The sequence below is a fragment of the Phragmites australis genome, chromosome 17, assembly GCF_958298935.1.
Source record: "Phragmites australis chromosome 17, lpPhrAust1.1, whole genome shotgun sequence".
NCBI lineage: Eukaryota > Viridiplantae > Streptophyta > Magnoliopsida > Poales > Poaceae > Phragmites > Phragmites australis.
This window is the reverse complement of record NC_084937.1, coordinates 23,510,102-23,530,857: the sequence shown is the minus strand read 5'-3', so window position 1 is coordinate 23,530,857 and position 20,756 is coordinate 23,510,102. Positions and strand designations below refer to the sequence as shown.

Genomic DNA, 20,756 nt, shown 5'->3' with positions numbered 1-20,756 from the left:
TAATGGTACCATGTTACTTGTTGCCCAGAAATGTGTCATCCACACATATAACCGACCGGCAATGTCTGAAAGGTTCGATGCATTGTCCAAAAGGACTAGAATAACCTAATGAGGTATCAATCAATGGTGTTGTATGACCCATCCTCTAGCTTGATTGGCTCATCCGCCATGGCCCACTGAGTCTCTAGATTTGTTATAGCAATCTTCTGCAGTAGCCTCGGAGCATAGTTGTAAGACTCCTCGAAACTTCCAAATAGCATCTTCAACGCCTTCTGCTTCTCTAGCCATGCAGTGTGGTAATTGTTCAGCATGTCCGTCTTAGTCTGCACCTCCTCCATAATGGATTTTGGCGACAAATAAATGTTCGTGCCAACAAGAGTGATGAGGAGTTGGGCTATGAATCTCGCATCAATGACGTGGCTCACATTCCTAATAGCCTCTTTGCTATATGTATGTGGGGTGTGTCTACTGATCACAAAATAGTTCTCATATTTTGACATATGTGCTCATACGAAGTAAGGACCATTCAGGTGCTTGATGCACCTGATCTCATACTCCGTAGGATTAGACCGGGTGCACTTGTGGTCTCTTCTTGTCATTACAATATAGTTGCTAATAAGTGGATGACCTCCCCCTGTTACAAAACTGTTGTTTGACTTGTATGTCGCTATTCTGGTATCCCTAGTTAGATAAGGTGTTATACTCAACGACAACACAATTCAGCAGCCCAGCACCACGAAAGTACTGGATCACAGGCATCGAGTCATCGTTGTTAGCAGCTTCTTCATCCCTGCTACCACCGGCTTCATCATCTATATATTTTGCATCTACCTCGGAAGAGTCCACTCTAGCTCCCTCTCTACCAGAACTTCCCTCCACGATCCTTCCACGATAGTCACTGCATCACCTTGCACCAGTCGTGGCACTATGTTTATGTATACCCCTATATCAAAGTTCTTCTCTAATGCCTTAGGTGAGTACAAAGCCCATGCGTTATTCCTTCTCATCTCGAACAACGTATGGACAATGACCAAACTATTTGGAACAAGCCGTGGATGCACACCCTCCAGGATAACAGTATAGGATTGCTGGTTCACACGCAAAAAGGTTCATAACATGTGATTTCAGGCTATACAGGTTATTAGGTACCTCAACCAAACTCTCTATGTGTTGACAGCGCTGAATTGTTACGAGTCTCCCGTACAAAACTGCGAGATATTCTCCGTAATAAATATAAAAAGTCATACCGTATCTGCTAAACAAAATACATCTAATAAAATAACTACTTGATGTATATATGATACACAACTAATTACATTCATCGATAAATAATAAATAAATTAACAATACAAATCAAATAGTACTATACTTAACAATGCTAATTAAATCATCAATATTGAATTCAAATGAAATAATTAATATTGAATATTGAATTAAAATAATAATTAAACTAACATGAAAGTTATATTGACCAAATATTCGATCTCATTATAAATTGACTTCAAAACCATTTTGGAAGTTAGTTTTATCAGCTTTCTTTAAACCACATTTACTCTTCCAGAAGTTAGAAGCATCAGCATGCCGCTCTCAACCCGGATAATCATCTTCTTTTTACGGTGAATACTACTATGCCTATAGTTCCTAGTAAAATTTCAGTGCTCACATTTAACAATGCACTATTAAATATTCATATATTTCTTTATACTGAGTGAGATGAAGAAAGAAAATGACTAGTCTATGGTGAGTAGAAGACACTGAAAATATTGCTCTATTTAACTTCATAGCTGTTTTTTCTTTAACTAAAGGCAAAAGTTCTTATGTGCACCACTATTTTAATAGATTGAATTAAAATACTAATTAAACATGTGCACACCACTATTAATTAAAAAATTCGATTTGATAATTTTTTGGTGTATTGTGATTTTTATCAAGTCTTTCCGTCCAATCCACGTTTTTGAATCTTCTTAACAATTATTTTTTATCCTTTACACATTCTTTTTCCTTTCTTTTTCTCTCTTTTCTCTCATTATACCGACACTCTACTTCCACCTATGGAGAGTATACATGCACTAGGCCATCACCCTACACCACCACTAACATAAAGTGCCACCACTAGCCCATCATGTTATTAAACTAAACAAATAATCTAATTACATTGAATAATCAAATTCACGCTAATTACTATTATACAAATTCACACTAATTACTATTACACTGACTAAGAAAATAAACAAATTCATATAATCTGAGCAAATAACTATACAAATGTAATTAAATGGATTAAACAATCTACTTACTCTAATTACTATTATTTTTACAAGTATTAATTAAATACATAATTTAAGTATTTATTGTAACTCACGTTATTACTCCTACTCGTCTCATACTGATTCTCCTCTCCTTGTGCTGCTGCTTCTTCTCTCCTCCCTTGCTCGTGCTGCTTGTCTACTATCTAGTCGTTCTGCGGCTCCTTATAGCGAAACACGACAGCACACTCGCATTTTATAGCGAAACACGGCATCGCACGCGTAACAAAAGGCGGCAAAAGCGAAATGACACGACACGACGTGACATGCCGCGCTGAAAGCACCGACCGACGCGATGTGAGCGGGTTGACCTGTATTTGGCACCTGAGATGCCGAATACGACCCTGTTCACCGTATACAGGAAAATTTTGATATATCATATACCAGAATCGATTTTTCAGTGTTTGAAGTGCCAAATACATATACTTAGATTTACAAATACACGATATATTATCTATTTTAGCAAATACAGTTACGTCTGTTGCCTATTTTATATTTTTGCCGCAGATGCACTTAGCACAAGATCACAATACACTAGTCATGTCAGAAGTATCTTATCCAATCCGACGAGATGGTCCCCTAGAAGATAATGTAAAGTGTGGCAGACATAAGTGTGAAACAAGATGGTAGAAAACCACTAATATTCAGATGAATAGCTAGCCAGTCCAAAGTTTTAGTGCATGTTTAAAATGCAAGATCAGGACGTTCAAAACACAGGAACAGACTAAGCTTAGGATTGAAATGTCTTGGTGTTTTATTCCTATGGAATGGAAAACACAGGAAAAACTACAAAAATGACATTAAACACATAAATCAGATGAGAGATAGACACTGAAGAGTTTTTTTTGATGAGGTTGGACCTTATATTAGAAATCCTTCATAATTCCTATCGAACGAGACATTTCATAGGATTTTGACAGGGTTCATTCCTTCGTTTCGAACGACCTTTGTAGGAGAAATTCTAAGAATTGAAATCCTTCAAAAATTTCTATGAAAATCCAACATTCCAAAAAGGGCCTGACGAAGTAACTAGGTAACCGCTCTACAACAATACCAGCAAAAAAAGAATATGTAAAGATATTCCACATTGTCATCCTCATATATACATATGTGAAGATATTCCAAAGTTTCCAGGCCAAAACAATACTTCAAATTCCTAAAATTAGGTACACCAACGCTGAAGGCATATGCAAGCAGCCACCATCGCATGATCCTAAAATACTAAACAAAACAAAACCAACAAAGGCACAAAGCAACATGGTTGGTTCCCTTCCAACACCCCAGAGCAGGGTCTTTCAGCCTGAAGCACAAGCAGGCACTAATTTCTCCTCATACCTGAAGCTTTTGTTGTCCTCTTGAGCTGGAATTGCACTTCATATATATGATGCAGATCAGCTTTGGTAACATCACCATCACAGCTTCACAGGTTCAGTGCCCAGCTAGAAGGCTGGCCAGGTAATGGCTAATGATAAAGGAGGCCTTTATCATTATGCTGAGGAAACAATCAGGCACATGGGGTGTACGCAGAAGCATTCCTCCTTCCCTTGGTGGCTCCATTTTCTTTTGTCCCATTGGCAGAATCGAAACTAACACAAAGCAGCACTGTGCAACTCCATATCGTGATAGTGCACGGTCCCTACCAGTAGCGGCAGCATCTTTGGAAAATTTGAGTCCGTAAGTTCCAGCTGCAGGATTATCGGTATTGTATACTGACATGTGATAGATCCCTGAACTTCACCCGACTTTCAATGTTGAAAATACGAAGGAGTGATCCCTGAACATAACAAGTATTGATGTTACGAGCATAAAAAAAGTTGTAGTGTTAGGATGTGGAAATTGGAGTTGAAATATTTGGCATCTGACAGACACCACAAAATAATAAAAGCATAGGAGCGCTGTTAGTATTGGAGAAACTCAGCATGCCATAGGGTCTGCGTCTTTGTATTTATTGAGTAGTTAATAGATGGAGTGTTATTTGAAGGAATTTAAACCTCTAGAACTGAACAAGGCAGACTGCTAACCTCAAGTGTATGTGAACCGGCCACTTGAATCACAAAGATTCTCAATAGAGTATATCCTTAAAGAACCTATAAAATCTAAAGTCACTGACCAAGGAACGTGTATACAGAAAGTTCCATGATTGCAAAAAATCGGATGATTTATGTAGGATTTTAGAGTGAATTACACAAAACTACAACTATTGTGTTATTTGTAACATAAAACTATAAGTTTTGTACACCAATTTCACACATAACCCGATTTCCGTTATAAATTCACTGTTCACAATACTGTTGCCAATAAAAAATCAATGGTTTTCTGTTTCTCCAAAAATCCTAAAACTTTTTGTACGTGTTACATAATCCATGTGCAACCCATTTCATATAAATTGAGCACTACAAATGAATTCATTTTTTTCACCATATAACCTAAGGCTGGAAATAATTTTAGAAATTAGTCCATCATATAAGAAAAATATTAGTGAATTTTCTCAGATTTTTATGATTTCATTTGAGACATTAACGATTGTTAGAAGTTATAAAAGTAGTCTTTTTTTAGAATTTTAGTTTAAATTCTATACAGGATTTTTAGGTGAATCCAATTAAAATAGTTTGCACATGGATTATAAAACATGTACAAAAAGTTCTAGGATGTTTAGAGAAACAGAAGATACTGATTTTTTATTGGTGAACAGTACTAGTGAACCGTGAATTTCGACGTTATAGAGATAACGGAAATCGGTTTATGTGTAAAATTTGTATACAAAACTTGTAGTTTTGTGTTACTAGGCACAATAGTTGTAATTTTGTGTTACAAATGACACAATAGTTGTAGTTTTGTGCAATTTATTCTTTTAAAAACTATCTAATACATCAGTGTGGTTCTTCTGGCTCAATCTGCAGTTGCTTGAGAGAAAGTAACCACAATACATTTCATATGGGCTGAGACAATTTTGAACACTTTGCAAACACGAGTCAACTAAAATGGTCAACGTATTATATGTACAAGGTTGGTTGGCAATTTCCTTGCTGTCAACATACTACTGTCTTGCCCAATGCAACTAAAGAAGAGTGCAGTAGATGCTGTTGCAAGAGCAGTTAATACCGTTTACTAAGAACAGAACATCGGATTACTTGAAAATTCAGCACAAAAAATTCAGTGTACAGAAAGAGTCTGAATGCAACTTACTCAAATGTGGAAGAACATGATATTAGAAAGCATGGCAAGTGAAGCAGCCACTCAGAGAACCGATTTGGCCATTCTTGCTAAGCTGTGCTGTTCTTTTTGCCTTCCGAGATTTTTTTTCATCTTGGTTTGCTGTTTCTGCATCACAGTCACGCATCACCTGCGCTTTTCTTTGAGCAGACCTGAGGGTGTTCAAAATCTTGTCCAGTGAAGATGATCTTTTCTTCTCGAGCTTAATCTGAGATGATAGAAGTATGGATACAATGAAGGGTCTACTAGATAGCATTAGAAAACAGTGAACGTTATACTGCAAATAATACTAGGCATCAAATCAGTTGAGCAATGCAGCCAGATTAACAAATAATAACCTTTCATCTGGAAATGGCATTAGGATAACATGGATCTACTCAAGGAGACAAAAGATAATTCGCAACAGTTAGAAATAGAGTGAAGAACATACCACTAGCTTTTGAATTGCTGCCTCTGCTTTTGCTTTTTGAAAATTCTCCCACACGGTAATTTTTGCATCCTCTCTCTCAATCCTATTAATGTTGTACAGAGTTATCAGCTTTCACAATTTGTGGGTGTAAATATACATTGGAAATTCATAATTCATTGGAAAATGGAAAAGACTTGGACAACTTGCATATTAGAACAGATAAGCAGGAGACTTCAGGACACATAATAATATTATGGAAATTAGCCTTCAAGTACTACTGTAATAAACTAGTGATTCAAAGAATAAAGGCGTGATCAAAGAAAAATAGTCAAGCAGAAAAACAACTGAATTTGTAGTGATCCCTTACTCAGATATGCACTTCGCTTCAGTTAAGTCCCAGGCAGAAGATTTAGGCTCCACTCTCTTTTCCTTCCACTCTATTATGTTTGTTGAATTCTTGTTAGAGGACCGTGTCACATTTTTCTTTGACCACCTAGTCAGAGTCACTCGATCATCCATCTGCACATCTCTGATTTCAAGATCTGAGAAACAGCTCTCGCTCTCTTTGACTTGTTGTGTCGACAGTGAACAGGTCAATGGAGGCCTGGTGTTAGGCGAAGAGGGCCTACTTAGGTCTGGGCTAGTTTGAGTTGCAGCATCTTTCCTTGAAACCACAGGGGCAATACTGGTGGCTGAATCTTCTGTGATTTCAACCTTTTCATCTGAACAAGAAACCAGATGAACATTTACGGGCTTTTCGGTATACATTACATACAGAAAAATATGACACTTTCTACGAAGATCTGTTGCGCAACATAGGGAAAATCAGTTATCAAAGTATTATTCCCAAAAACCGCATTTTTTGTAATGCAACCATGAGGGACTTCATGATGTTTTACATGCTTCAGCAAACAGAGAGGACCTCAAATAAAGTGTTTTGTCCTTTGTCAATTTATAAATCATATTTCAACACTAAACAACAGGCGTAAAATGGGACAAAAAAGCAAATATGGATATGTACTCTGCGCGCATAAAACAATTACTAAATACCTTGTATAGATTCTTGGGTGCTAGGCAATGAAGCAGATGACTCGACCGCAGTATCTAATCGCCGGCGAACTCTGGTAGATCGAATAGCATGAGACCCACCATTCACTAGACAGAATCTGCCTCCATTTCCGATGCCGATTTCATCACCAGCTGCTCTACCTGGATACGTTCCATTGGTATTTTTCTCTCCACAAACATGTTCCGGGATTAGAACTCCCGCCAAAAAAGGTGAATTTGATGTGAAAGGTCTGACTTTCCCACTATCAAGCAATGACACAGATGAGGCAACAGATGAGCACTGTCCCCCAAGTCTTCCCGGAGGCCCCAGTGGGCCACTTTTAGACTTCGGTCGCCGGGCATGAGCGGCTGAGGTTCTTCCGAGTGCATCACTGGAATTCGGACTGAAGATCCACCTCTCTGCATCCTCCCATTTCGAGGGCAATTGCCTCCTATTGCTGTAAGGAAATGCCATGCTGCTACCTGGGTACCTCCTATTACCTTCAGAAGGAAGTGGCACTCTCTCAGAGCTCCAACCTTTCTGGCACCCCAACACTGATGAACGGTGCCGCAGATAGTTCGGTGTTCCAGGACTATGAAAGACGTCTGATCTGATGTGTGATGATACAAGTCCCTTGTTCATCAACCCCACACCGCCAACCACGAAATTTGGAGAAAACGAGCCTCCATTGAACCCAGGACTGCCAAAGTCGAGCGAGGCTGGCCGCTGTTTCGACCCCTTCCTACCATGCAAAAGAGCAGCCTCCGGCCGGTACCGTTGGTTCTGGCATTCTGTCGAACAGCATACAAAGCATACAAAATTGACAACCTTGTACAGCCCAACCGATTGCAAGATTCAAAGCCAATACCTGGGGTGGCACGGCCTGCCGGATTCTTGACCGGTTCTTGTACTTGTGCCCACTCCTCTTCCTTCACCCCGCACAGCACCTCCTCCTCCTCGTCCTGCCGCTCCGTGAAGGCTGCAGAAGGTTCAGAACACAAGCTCGTTTTAAAGGGCAGTCAAGCTGCTCTCAAACCGATCGAGACGCTAGTAAGAATACAAAATCTCAGCTGTTAACAGCGTCGTGCTTACCACTGGAGGAGGAAGTGGCCAGCCCATCTGTTTCCAGATCTGTGTCCGGGTCATCATCTGGGCGCACGAACCCTGCCAAAGGCTGCAGCCAACCATCATCATAGCCACAGCGATTAAAAGTAAATCCCAAAGAAAAAAGAAAAAAAGAAAAAAGGCGAAGAGGATCCAAGGGTGCCCATTTTCTCATGTCAGGAAAAAACACCCTCTTTTTTCTTGCCAAGGATCCAAGATGGTGATGATGATGTTGATGCCTATCACTCAAGTCTCAGAAATCAAAAGATTTAGGCCCTCGGCTCTGTCTCCGTTACTAGGTTTACTGTTTACCGTCTATTAATCTATAGCTTTTTCCATCGCATCAAAATGCCTTCCAATTTCTTTCTGAAAAGGTTGCGGTCACCTGAGACAGGCCATGGGCTACCTAGATCTGCATGGCACCATGATGCCACTTGACACCAGCTAGTGAAAGCTTCCCACTTCTGATCATATCTAAGCGCTCAAAATTCAATCTTTTCCTTCCCAAAGGTGAATGCCAGCTCAAAATTTGGAACTTTTTCTTCCTCTGCGCTCAATGCATCATTTTGATATCAAGAAAAAGAATAATCGCCCACGGTTACTCTAAAAGAAAACATCGGAAAAGGGCAAGAAACTTAGCAAAGGAGCAAGACCAACCGAGTCGCAGTCGACGGAGCCGTAGCAGCTGCCCCCACCGCCGCCCGTGGAGCTCGGCGAGTAGCCGTCGTCCGCCTCCGCTCTCCACCGCGGCCGCCGCATTGGCCTCTCCGGCGCCGACACCACCTCCTCCTCTTCCTCCTCCGCTTCGCCCCGAAACCCAAGCCCGGAACCACCGCCGCCACCCCGCATTCTCTCAGAAAAAAATAAATTGAAATCTTTAGCCGCTGGACTCGCTCGATCGCCGGCGCCAGCGCGCATTGAAAAGCGGCGGGTATGGCTATGCAGCGAGGGCAGCGTGAGGTGTCGCCGTTTAATAGAGGTCGGTGATGGTGGATTGCGACGTGGAGGCAGGACAGCACGGCATCTCGAGGAAGGGGCGCTGACGCGAGGTGAGGTGAGGTGAACTGAGCTCAAGAATGCCGCGTCCCGAGCTGGCTGCCAGCAGTAGCAGATGGTAAAAAAAATCGTGCATCGGATTATGACATTTCAGTGCTTATAAACACTATTCTGACCATCACGATCGAGTGTTTAATCACCATGGCTAAGACAACACTTAACATAAACGGTTGGGGAGGTACTACCCTGCAGCGACAAGCAAAGGCCATGATATGACAACGCAGCGAAGACGACGAAGGCCAAGCGGTGGAGTCGGTGGTGGACGTGCGCGCGGTCCCCTGCCCCTGGCCCTGCGACACCGCGCTTCCTGAGCAGTCACTAGCTCGCACATGGAAACGACGTGAACCCCTGCTCGTACCTCCTCGCCGCGTGGTTACAGGCTACCCGTGGCCGTGGATTCGGTTGTTCAGCACCAGCCATGGAGCGATTCCAAACAGACGGCGTCCTATTTTTTGAAGTGGGCGAGGGCATCCTACAGTCAGGCTCACTGGACATGGTGATTGAACACTCTGTTTTCTATCGAAGGTTAGTTAGCTGCCAACGACGCCGTATTTCTGAATTGAATAATTGATACGATCCATCGGACATACCACGGAACTCGGATGTATCAATGTCATGGGCATCTCGTTGGTTGCGCGCAGGAAACAGGGAGGTTCCTAGCATGAAGAACCTCGCATCGGACATAGGAGGTTGCGAGCTCCAGTTCGTACAGCTATCAAGCTACAGGCTCCTAATCGAAAGGAGAAATAGCCAAGTGTTGGTTTGTTAAAAGACTGAAATTTTTCCATTTCGCTCACTTTTCTCAACCATCGGACATATCACATGTGTTGTTTCTATATGAAGCGTGAAATAATTTCGAACGTCTTTTTAACTAAATAAAATAGCGTGACTATATTCCAAGTGTTTGAAATCAACTTATTTTCAACCAGCTATTGGATTGTCACCGACCACCTCAACGCATGAGTAGTTGGGTGTTGATCCAACGACCTAGGATGTTGATTGACAAATAAGGTCATTCTAAACACCTGAGAAATAGCGAAACTAGAAAATAGATAACTTGGGCAGCGCCAATCCAGTGCCAGGACATCGGCTGCAACCTCCCGTGAAGGAATTCTACTCCTCAACAAGCCTCTCGTGAACGAATCTTATTCATCAGCCATGGTGAACACAACGTGCAACAGCATGTCGAAACAAGGGTGCACGCAGCACGCGCTTCAGACCGAGCTACCACTGGAGACCTGTGAAGCCGACACGCGCGGCATGATTGAGCACAGAATATGACAACCGCAGTTGACAGCTCAGTCCCATACTCCCATCTGCCCATCCAAAATCTCACTAAACCAGAACACTTAGCCTAAAGACCGAAACGAGAACACTAATGGGCCGGTATTACACCACCAACGCCCCTTCTCGTCGCACTCGCACCGAAGCTGCACGGCGAGGCGATGGGGAAAATCTTACCAGATGCGAGCCAAACGTAAAGCTAGGCTTCCGAAGACTTGATTGTTAGACTACACAAGTCTTGGCAGCTTTGGCGAAGCTTTCGGGCGAGAGGCTGCTGGTGTGCACGGCGTCGGAGGGCCCGAGGGCGCCCAGGGGGCGGGCGTACTGCGAGGCCGTGAGGGCCAGCGGTCGGCTCGGGGAGTTGGAGTGGTTCGAGCCGGAAGGCGAGACGCACGGCTTCTTCGTCTCCAACCACGGCAGCCGCGAGTCGGTTGCGCTGATGGATCGAGTGGCTGCTTTCCTTGCTGGCCATTGATCACTTCTTGCTTGATCAGGAGAATGGCAACTTGTTTGGAGTTTTAAAACCACTTACGTTGCTTCCTTGCATCACTCTCTTCCTGCACTCTATTCCATGTGATTCATACTGGATCATCCTATAATAAAGAGAGATCATTCCATAACTACTGGCAAGTAGCTAAGCTGTTCAGAGATGTGGGGATTTGGTCGTGTTGTGCAGCTTGTACCCATCAACTGGCTAAGCTTGTACCCATGACCACTGCTGATAAAAACTGATTAATAACCCGTGCGGCAACAGAACAGCTATGAAAATAAATACAGTACAAGATACTATTGGTGGAGCATGCTAACATCAGGACAAGGACAACAGCGGTAGGGGTGCAATTGGTGGAGCTAGAGGTACCCACCTACCCTCTTTAGTTCAATTAATAACACTACTTGTCTCAAATTGAGTAAAATTTCAGAAAATTAGTGTAATTGATTGTACTAAAGAAGGTTTGTGGGTAACCTTAGGTTAATTAATTTGCACCCCTAAACAGCAGTTGTGCACAAATGCAACTTGTATAGGCCAATAATAATTGTTCCAAGGAAAGAAAATAAAGTTTAAACATGTCAAGTTCATCGCCTACCCTTACAGGTGCATATACCAGGTCAAAATCAGATGAAATATAGCAGGGAGTAAAGCGACTCTGGGTGCTGAACCATAATTGTGCTTGACCAAATATGCTAGTCATGCAGAAAGGGGCATGGTGTATCTCTATAATTGATTGAACTCGCCACGAAGTATGTCCAAATACAAACTATCAACTGACAACAGTTAACAACCATCAATTGAATAAGCACTAGAACTGCACATTACTGAGTACAAGCTTATTAAAGTCAGCTAATGAAGTTTCTTCCTAAGTTCAGAACCATCAGCGTAGAAGAAAACGAGTGCGAGACACACCTTCCAGTATGCGAAATCAAGATTGCAAAGTTAAGCTACATGAATATATCAGGATGTTCAAAATCAGTCGCTGAGAGATGGCATGTAGCATTTTATATACAGCAATATACCTATGGTTGCTTGCTATCTGATCTCATACCAACCATCTATCTGATTCACAAGAAAAAAGATCATGGGAAGGATTTCCAGCTTCCTTAACAGACGATTCCATAGAGATTTGACTTAATGGGAAGTCTGATACAATTGTTGCTTTTCATGGTTTGTTTGAAAACAAATTATATTTCATAAGGAAAAGCAAGGATAAAAAGCTACTACCAATCTCAGTCATGGCCACATGACGATCAACTGCATACTCAGCGATCTTATAACAAATAAACATGAGATAAATGTTGCAATTATCCTTTTATATCCTTGACCATGTAAATTTATACCCAATTGCATTGGACTATCTCTATCCTGCACAAAATGTAAATTTATACCCGATTGCATTGGACTACCCCACCCCCAAAAAAAACAGTTTGCAAGCAATCTCCCATGAATCATGCTAAAAATCAAGCAGCTTGAAAAGCGAAAGCACACGGAAGCATAGTAACCAGCGTAAGAAAGTATAGCCAATACAAAATACTCCCTCCGATTGCAAATGTAGGTCGTTTTAGACTTATGTACAAGAATTAAGAAAGTAGATCAAATGATCTTGTTGCCCTTTATTTATTCTGCATTGGAAAAAATAACATATTCATTTGTGAGAGTGATAGCATTTATTAAATAAGGACAAGAAGAGAATAAAAGAGAAAAGAGTGCATAGAAGTTTGAGAATAACTTATATTTAGAGAATAATTGAGGAGACTAAAACGACATATATTTGCAATAAGAGAAGGTAACAATAAGGTCTTTTTTAGTTTTTTACTACTGTTCACGTGCAATATCTGCATAAGAGATGTGCAGCACGTAGGAAGGCTCAACATCACTAATTACATTGTATGAATCACAAACAGGTAAAAGAATACAGGCGACCATTTCATTATATAAGAGCCAGATATCATTACTCAGCCATCCGTGGTGGCAAAAGGATCATGTGAAGGTCCCACATCATGGCCAATGGTTCTCTGAACCAAGCGCTGCAAGTCAGCCATAACCTTGTGCTCTCTAATCGATTTCTCCTCATAGTTAAACATGGCCAACGCCCTCTTATCCTCAGCGCTGTAAACCTGATTTTCCTTCCTGATACGGATAGCATTCATCCTCTGGTGTCTACTTCCACTCATCACATACCCCAAATCCTCAAACTTCTGAATCTCATCTGCAGATAGACCGACCTCACCACGTCGTGGGATACGCTTCCCTTGCTGAACATACTGTGCAATAGCATCACCTTCTCCAGGCCTCAGTGCACCACCATAGCTAATATGCCCTTCTGTGCGCGGAAGTGGCATTGGTCCAACGGGCGTCTCATTCTCCAAGGTAGCCTTCTTCTGGGCCTCAAGCATTTCCTTGAACTTGATTGCTTCAGGGTCAATCTCTGGCACCATTGATTCATCAACTTCCTTTGCATCAGCATTGGCATCAGAAGGGATTGATTCTTCAGAGTCAGAGCGCTTGCCCCTCTTCCTCTTTGTGCTCTTATTCTTTTTCTTACTGTCCCTCGGGCTAGAGCCAGAATTATCTTCCTCCTCAGAGCTTTGTTCTGAGGCTCTATCCTGGCTGTTCCTCTTCTTCCGCCTTGAGCTCCTATCCCTCCTCTTAGATTTCTTGTGCCTCCGCGACCTCTTCTTGCTCTTCATATCCCTAGAGTCCTCAGAATCATATGAGCCCTCTGAATCTTCGTTGCTCTCACTATCGCTCTCTGTCTCGGAATCGCAGGAGCGACGGCGATGGTGGCGCCGGCTTCGCTTGCTGCTACGGCGACTACTGCTCTTCCTCCCTTTCTTTTTCCTCCTAGAATCATCGGAATGGCTAACTGACTCACCAGACTCAGACTCCGACGCATCCTTGCTCTCCTCCTCCTCGCTCCCCTCCGGTGAGCCCTTCTTCTTCGTGGATTCCTTCTCCTCCTCCTCTTCGTCGCTGTAACCGTAGTACTCCTCGTCGCCCTCGACCCGAGGTGGGCTGGGCGTGATGTTCCAGATGCACCGCTTCATTCCCTTGCGGATTTTCTGGCGCTTGAGGCGGCGGTACTCGGAGTAGCTGAGGCCCTTGAGGTCCTCGTCGTCGTCGTCGGAGCCGGACCAGGCCCCGCCCCCACCCCCGCCACCGCGGACGGGTGGGTCGAAGTCTCGGTCCCGTACCCGGTCCCGACCTCGGTCGTGGTGGTAGGGTGACCACTGGCGGCGGCGGTCGCGGTAGGGGCTTGCGGAGCGATCGCGGCTGCGGTAGCGGTAGGGGCTTGGGGAGCGGTCGCGGCGGCGGTCGCGGCGCGGGGAGGGCGACGCAGAGACCCTGGAGCAGCCGGGGAGGCGCACCACGGCGGACGCGAGGCGGTGCTCCGAGCGGGCCATGGCAGCGGCGGATCGCCAGATCGGGTTGGTGGCGGCGATTAGGGTGGGGGGCGACGCGAGATTGGGGATTAGTGGAGGCGAGGTTTCCTCGGAGTCGGTTGGCGACGGCGGCCCAGTTGTTGGGCTTTTTGGGCCTTAGTAAAGGCTATAAGGGCCGGTCAAAAGAAAGAACGTGTTTGTTAAGGCCGTCGGCTAATGATGGGCTGGGCTTTTTTGAGGGTTATGAAGTGGGCTAATGATGTGATGGGTATCAGCTTAGGGAATGTTGGTTCATGGGCTTTGGTTACAGGGAGAGAGGATCTTCTGACCGGGCCGGGTAGACGATCGCTGTTCATGCCATCTTGTAGCCGATGAGCCCATGTTTCAAGGGAGAATGAAAATACGAAGCTTATATTGCCTTCTTTTTTGCTTTGCCAAATTTTTCTCCCGGACACTTTTATCTTTGATGCTGGCCACAGCGAAATAGTGGATATTTGCTGGAAGACAGTTCAGCCATTAATATATAATATTTTGATGAATAGAAGAGAGACTAACTCAAAATGACTCATATACCCTTCTACCCTAAACAGCAGTGCCCCAGCCCCACCTGTCACTGTTTCATATCTCTCTTCCCTTCATTTTCCTGCAAGCCCACCTTTGGGCCTAAAGATGGAAACAGATAAAGATTACCTGTGTGCCCGTTGGTAAGAAACCCGACGGGTGCGGGTTTAGGTTTCAATGCTTGCCCGCGGGTATGGGTGCGAGTTTGATCTTAAACTCGATGGACAAAAGGTCGCGGGCAATAAAAAGGCATACCCGTGCCTGTGAACCCGTAAACCCGCTCCAATCATGTTATATGTGGGTCCAAATCACCACTAGATATATAATCTAGAAGCTTAGGTATACAAATTCATCATAATTACCCGTAAACCCGTGCTTTAGGCGGCATATGGACGCGCCCGTGGGTATAAGATGCCCGCGGGTAGTGGGCGCGGGTAGCATTTCTTACCCGTGGTGGGTAACGGGCGCGGGTATAAGCTCGTGGGTACGGGTTTAGGTAGCCTCTATCCGCGAGTATTTTACCCGTTACCATCTTTATTTGGGTCATCATCGCCTTCTGCACCACAACGACACGCTGCCGGAATACACAACGGGAAAGAGCCGCACCCCCCACCCCTCCTAAAAAAACTCACCAAGACGAGTCATGCTTTGTGATTTATTAGCAATTTTGTTCTTGGATGAACTGCAGCTGGACTATTATGTCTTTTCTTTGCGATTTTGCTTCAGTTTCTTGGATTCGTCCTCCAAACAACTTGCTTTTGGAAGTAGCTGGCCAAAATCGAGAACAAAAATGAACTATCGGAAGCCAGAAGCCAAAAGCAAGTTGAAACGTGCTTCTCTGGCTTTTGTGGGTGGATGAAATGAGAGTGTGCACCGACTTGAGTCATATTTACCCGCAATTGCCATCACATAAAAAGTATGAACTGGTACCATCGCGGCCCCCCGTGCAACCTCGCGACCGAACGCAGTCTACACCTCTGGTGATTAGGGTTCTGAGCGCTGCCGTCGGCCATGGACTCCGCCCAGGGCTACCTGTCAACGCCGCCTCCCGTCAACGACGCCCCCTCTTGTCGATGCCGTCGCCTCCTAGTCTACTCCACCGCCGCCCATCGATCGTCGCCGGCCTCCACACACCACCGAGGAGAGCTGCCGCCTGCCCGAGCTATTGCTCCTCTTTCTTCCCTCCTCTCAGTCCACTAAACCTTGTTTTGTTCTGCGGAAATCAAAATATTTCTTTCCAGGATAGGCACTCGAATTCAACGGACTTGTCGCGGATCTGTTTGCTGTGTGTTGGAGTAGTTCATTTCCATTTTCCTTTTGTTTTGGTGCATGATTTAGATCTGAAATTGGTACTTGTTCAATGTAGTTTAATCCTATAGATCAAATTGGTACTATATCCAAAATTTCTATTGCTCACGTTTGTACTGATCAATTTGGTGGTATGTGCAGGTATGGATTCCTCACCACCATTTATGTATGCTTCACACCTTCTAATATAATGTTTGTTTGTGCTTACATTCTTCAACTCACAATGCCTTTTTATTTTCTAGTTTCAAATTTGTTCAGATCATTGAGCTGCCCCAGTATATGCATTCATCTGATGCATGGCCACTTTTACCTCCATTCTCTTTTGCTGTGTCAGATCTCCATTGGGCGTCACGATGTCAAACTGCTGCTCTGGAAATTGTTGCTGATCATGAGTCTTCAGTAAACACAACTACGCATTGAAATCATTTGATATAGGGATTATGTAGATCAATGATATAGTGATCATTTTGTTTCTTTAGCAAATGAGTGTTCAAGATTATCTTTTTCACAAATGATATTACTTCGTGTTTATATTCGTAATGTTTCCTTCTTTCGACTATCATGTATTCGTATCATAAAAGTAAAAGTAAAGCACAAGCCCTTTTCATCCATATACTTGTAATTATGCTTAAATACATTGGAAATTTATCTGGAAGTTTCTTGTCTTTACAAGTGCTTTGACACACTTCACATTGCAGGTATTTGGCGGTATCCTCATGTCCTGCTGATTCTCTGAAAGGTTTTATGGGGCCTGATAATAAATGTAAATGATTTGGTTATTGCCAATACTATTTGATTAGCAATCTTGGTTGTAACACTGAAACAAGTGTACTCTCTTCTAGTTGATACAATATATGCCATGACATGGATCCTAGATAGCCTTTGGTTAGATCATATTAGCCTTCGATCATATCAGAAGATTTTCTAAATTATCTATTGAAGTATCTATATTATATTTTCTAAAACAGTTGAGCTGCATTATCATTTGCAAATCTGATCGAGTTATGCATTCATGTTTATTTGTACTTTTGCAATATTGCTGAATTAGAAAATCATGTGTATATATATGACTCTACTCAAGGGTCCTATTACTTGTTTCATGTATTCATGTTTTAATTTGAATCCATGTTACACGTTGATAATAACTATCGAATTGCACACTTGTTGCCACAGATCAGCATTTGTTAGCCACATATCATCTTTCTGAGGCTAAGGGACTAAATTCCGAGAATCGGGAAGGCTAAAATTTTCTCATGATCCACGGCTATGGATTTGTACAACTTACCTAAATTAATCTCACTTGTTCTTTTTTTGAGAGAAAATTGATCTCACTTGTGACTACCAAATAGTATGCCACAAGCCCACAGTTTGGAAAAAAAATTACTATCGATGCTAAAAAAATAACTAAAAATTACTATTCAAAAATTAAAACAAATTTATATACACCTTATATATTAGTATTCTCAACACATACATTCACTCCAAATAGCCAGAGTTATTATAGACATTGCACACTTCATTCAGCTCAAAATCCATCAGCGGTTACCAAATGGGCTATCAGCTTCTCCAGGGTCATCAGCCAGAAGCAGCTTTTGAAAAAACTTCAGCCCAACCAAATAGGCCCTGATTCATGGGGGATTGGGATAGCTACCGGATGGCTCGACTGCACGCCTTCCGTCCCTTTTCCTCATCATGGATTGGTTGGGGAGCTCGTCTTCTCCAACTCCCACAAAGGAGGGGCAACAATGGAGGAGTGGCAGGGCGGCGATGGAGTGGCAGTGAGAGGAGAAATGAGAGGAGGACAAGTGCCAACGAAGATGGATAGGGTTCATGGGGGAGAGGAGGAGGAGCACCGGTGGAGGAGCACTAGGTTGAAGATAGGACTGACAAGTAGGTCCCACATCCCTAGGACTGAATCATTTTACCGTGTTTCTCTCTTCTCCGTTGAATATTAATGTTTTAATAGAGACAGAACCCAATGACAAATATCTACTTTTTAGAAATATCTAGCAGCAAAGACAGAAGAAGAAAAAATAGTGTCTCAAGGCAAAGACACACTTGATGGATATCCGTGAGCAAAATTTGCCTTTTCTTTCTCCCTAAAGGCAGCTTGATGACGGCATGAGTTCGTGCTTGACGAGCTCATCCTCCTTCGGGCTTAGGAAGAAAACCATAGAAAGTGCATGCATTGCATGATGGAGCAATTTAAACTCTAACCTTGAAGCAGAAGCTGGAAACTGGAACTCGACCAAACAAAAATTCAAAGTCTATCCAGACTGTCCACATTATGCTTTTTCTCGTCGGTAGTTCAACTAGGTCCATCCATGCCCTTTAGTTCTATCCCTGCGAGAGTCATCTGACTACCTAAGCCGTCAGCCGTGTAACTTTGCACAATCTCTTGGACTAGTCTAGGTTCCCCGTGGGATCTACCAAGCCAAGAATTCAGGACCAAACCGCCGCCCAGTTCCCGGACCACCCTGGCTCATAGCCCTCACCGGTGGGCGGCGGCACCACGTGCGCATATGCTGGCAATGAATGCCACCCACCTAAAATTCCAACGACCGAGTACACGACCCCGCGTTCTGCCGGCCCGCCGCAGTAGGCCGCTCTACATCCCTCGTTGCTTGTCGTCGAGATCTGAGAACCTGAGAGTACTTTAGTTGGGGGCCAACCGGCGGAGTAGCCGCCCATACTAGCTAGAGCAGAGCGGGCCCATGTGACCGGTCGGCCCTTCGCTTGGTCGAGCGGCAACACTCTGCTGCTCGGCTTGTAGCCCACGTGCTGCGCTCGAGTACTGTACTGAGCAGAGACGGTAAGCTGACACGGAAGAATCCGGCCACGAGTTGAATGATGCTCTTGCAGCACAGGAGTCACAGGACACATCAGGTAGCGATCAGCCCATCGGAGCTCAGGATTAGGCATGCTTGAAATGCAGGGAAATTAGCAGGATTCATAGAGAAATCACGTGATCAATACTGTCCTCAACTGACCCCTAGAATTTAGCACAAATTCAAACTAAATCTTCAGAATTCCTAGAGCGTCCTCTTCTTCTAAAAAGGCCCATTGTTACAGAAAAATATTACTAGTCACACGCCACAGCATAACTGACTGATCATGGTGGCCACATGTCTCCTGAAGGTTGTTGCATGGTGCTTAGATTCGTACTGGATTTGAAGTGGATGTTCATTGACTGTATCGACTGTGTAAATTGCTCGCTGGAATGATGGTATACAATACAGGTGTTGGACCAAAACTTTATGGCCTATCGGTCTATCACCGATAAAACACCAATTGCTCATTGACATCATAAAATGGACAGAGAATGTTGGTGACATTGAAAAAACAAAAATGCTATTTATCTGTCGACTTTTGCCAAGGGGTTGGAAGCTGATGGGCTGTGTTCTGCGCTATCGGGTTGGATCCACACGCCACAAACCCGCTAACCGTACCGTGGAGTAGTTTCTGGAGGAGATGAAACCCGTCACTCTGCTGTCCCCCCCCCCCCCCCTCTTCGCTGCCCCTCTCTCACACACACACAACACCCCCTGGCTCGTCATTTTTTCTTGAATTGAAGGTAAGATCTGTCTTCTTTTGTTCCCGATATACTCATACTGCATCGAGATTTACTCATTTTGCTGATTTTTTTTTATGTTCCTCTTGGTTTAGGGTTTCATTCAGGTGGAGATTGAAGCATGGTGTGGGATCTAGTTTTGCAGAACCCCGGCATTTTTCCCCTTCAACAACAGATGAATCAAGGTTTGTTTTGAGTTCATACGAGCATTTTTTTACCTTATGTATTCGGTTTGCTGATAGATTTGTTCATTTCCACAGTGGTTTGTGTGCATTCATCACAAAATTAGGGTTTCATTTGTGAACGAAGGATCAAGGCAGGATATGAATCCAGGTTGCTTGACTGTGAGCAAGCTAGTCCAAATATTGGATATGAGCAAGCAACTCTCCAGTCCAAATTTTAGGTTGATGAGAGATTTGTTTTGTTCATCCTAGCTGTGAGGAACCCAATCCAAATCTTTGTATCTGTGGGAGATGCTCCAATCCATTCCATGCTAACAGCTTCTATATTTGATTCGATTTTATTATCTTTGTTCTAGTAGTGGCTTGTTTGCCCAATTTTTTTTGTTACTTTGAGCCTGCCCCTGATGTCGGTAGTGGCTTCATGGAGGATTGTGTAATGATATGTTAGTGTCATTGTGCTCAAATATCAAATCAGTGGCATGGTCCAGATGAGCTGGCCTCACTGTAAGTTTGTTAGCTCACCTTGTGGCTCCTGACCAACTCTTCGTCTCATCTTGTGTATCCTTTTGTTGTATGGGTGAATTTATATATATTTTTTCATTTATTTGTGTTTTGTATCTTTTATATGTAGGGTGCGGTGCAACTTTTTGTTGGTTTCAGGTGGATGTGATAATGGCTATGATTTTCTTTTGGTTGGGTTTGGCGGTGTCTATGCCTTCTTCATAGGTGTTGCGATGGAAATTCATTGTTTCATAGCAAGCTATTTTTATATTTGTGGGTATTTATGCATGCAAGTAGCTGGTGGTTATAACGATCTGAAACCTGATTTGGTTACATG

General features: G+C 43.4%; 2 protein-coding genes across 3 annotated transcripts; both read right to left on the bottom strand.

Annotated features, from left to right (window-relative positions):
• Nucleotides 1–3,366: 3,366 nt before the first annotated feature.
• Nucleotides 3,367–9,185, bottom strand: LOC133897125 (uncharacterized). 2 transcript variants are annotated; one of them, XM_062337697.1, is made up of 8 exons: nucleotides 8,738–9,185; nucleotides 8,069–8,627; nucleotides 7,845–7,955; nucleotides 6,979–7,767; nucleotides 6,296–6,650; nucleotides 5,950–6,031; nucleotides 5,493–5,727; nucleotides 3,367–4,080 (listed from the first exon to the last, which is right to left on the bottom strand). In XM_062337697.1, the coding sequence occupies exons 2-7, from the start codon at nucleotides 8,253–8,255 to the stop codon at nucleotides 5,515–5,517; spliced, it is 1,737 nt and encodes a 578-aa protein (XP_062193681.1). In that variant the 5' UTR covers nucleotides 8,256–8,627; nucleotides 8,738–9,185; the 3' UTR covers nucleotides 3,367–4,080; nucleotides 5,493–5,514. The 2 variants fall into 2 exon arrangements, with proteins under 2 accessions (XP_062193681.1, XP_062193680.1); XM_062337696.1 differs by having other exon boundaries at nucleotides 8,069–8,150; nucleotides 8,738–9,184.
• Nucleotides 9,186–12,696: 3,511 nt separating this feature from the next.
• Nucleotides 12,697–14,401, bottom strand: LOC133897413 (uncharacterized). The gene has a single exon (XM_062338143.1). It carries the CDS (start codon nucleotides 14,315–14,317, stop codon nucleotides 12,869–12,871), a length of 1,449 nt encoding a protein of 482 aa, XP_062194127.1. The 5' UTR covers nucleotides 14,318–14,401; the 3' UTR covers nucleotides 12,697–12,868.
• Between the last annotated feature and the right edge of the window lie 6,355 nt (nucleotides 14,402–20,756).

What these genes read in the sequence shown, in the direction of transcription:
- LOC133897125 (XM_062337696.1), bottom strand. Translation starts at nt 8,998, where the DNA reads ATGCGCGCTGGCGCCGGCGATCGAGCGAGTCCAGCGGCTAAAGATTTC. An exon ending in GGCAGGCCGTGCCACCCCAG is followed by an intron (nt 7,768 to 7,844) that starts GTATTGGCTTTG and finishes GCTGTTCGACAG; the next exon opens with AATGCCAGAACCAACGGTAC. An exon ending in CACCCAAGAATCTATACAAG is followed by an intron (nt 6,651 to 6,978) that starts GTATTTAGTAAT and finishes TTTCTTGTTCAG; the next exon opens with ATGAAAAGGTTGAAATCACA.
- LOC133897413 (XM_062338143.1), bottom strand. Translation starts at nt 14,317, where the DNA reads ATGGCCCGCTCGGAGCACCGCCTCGCGTCCGCCGTGGTGCGCCTCCCC.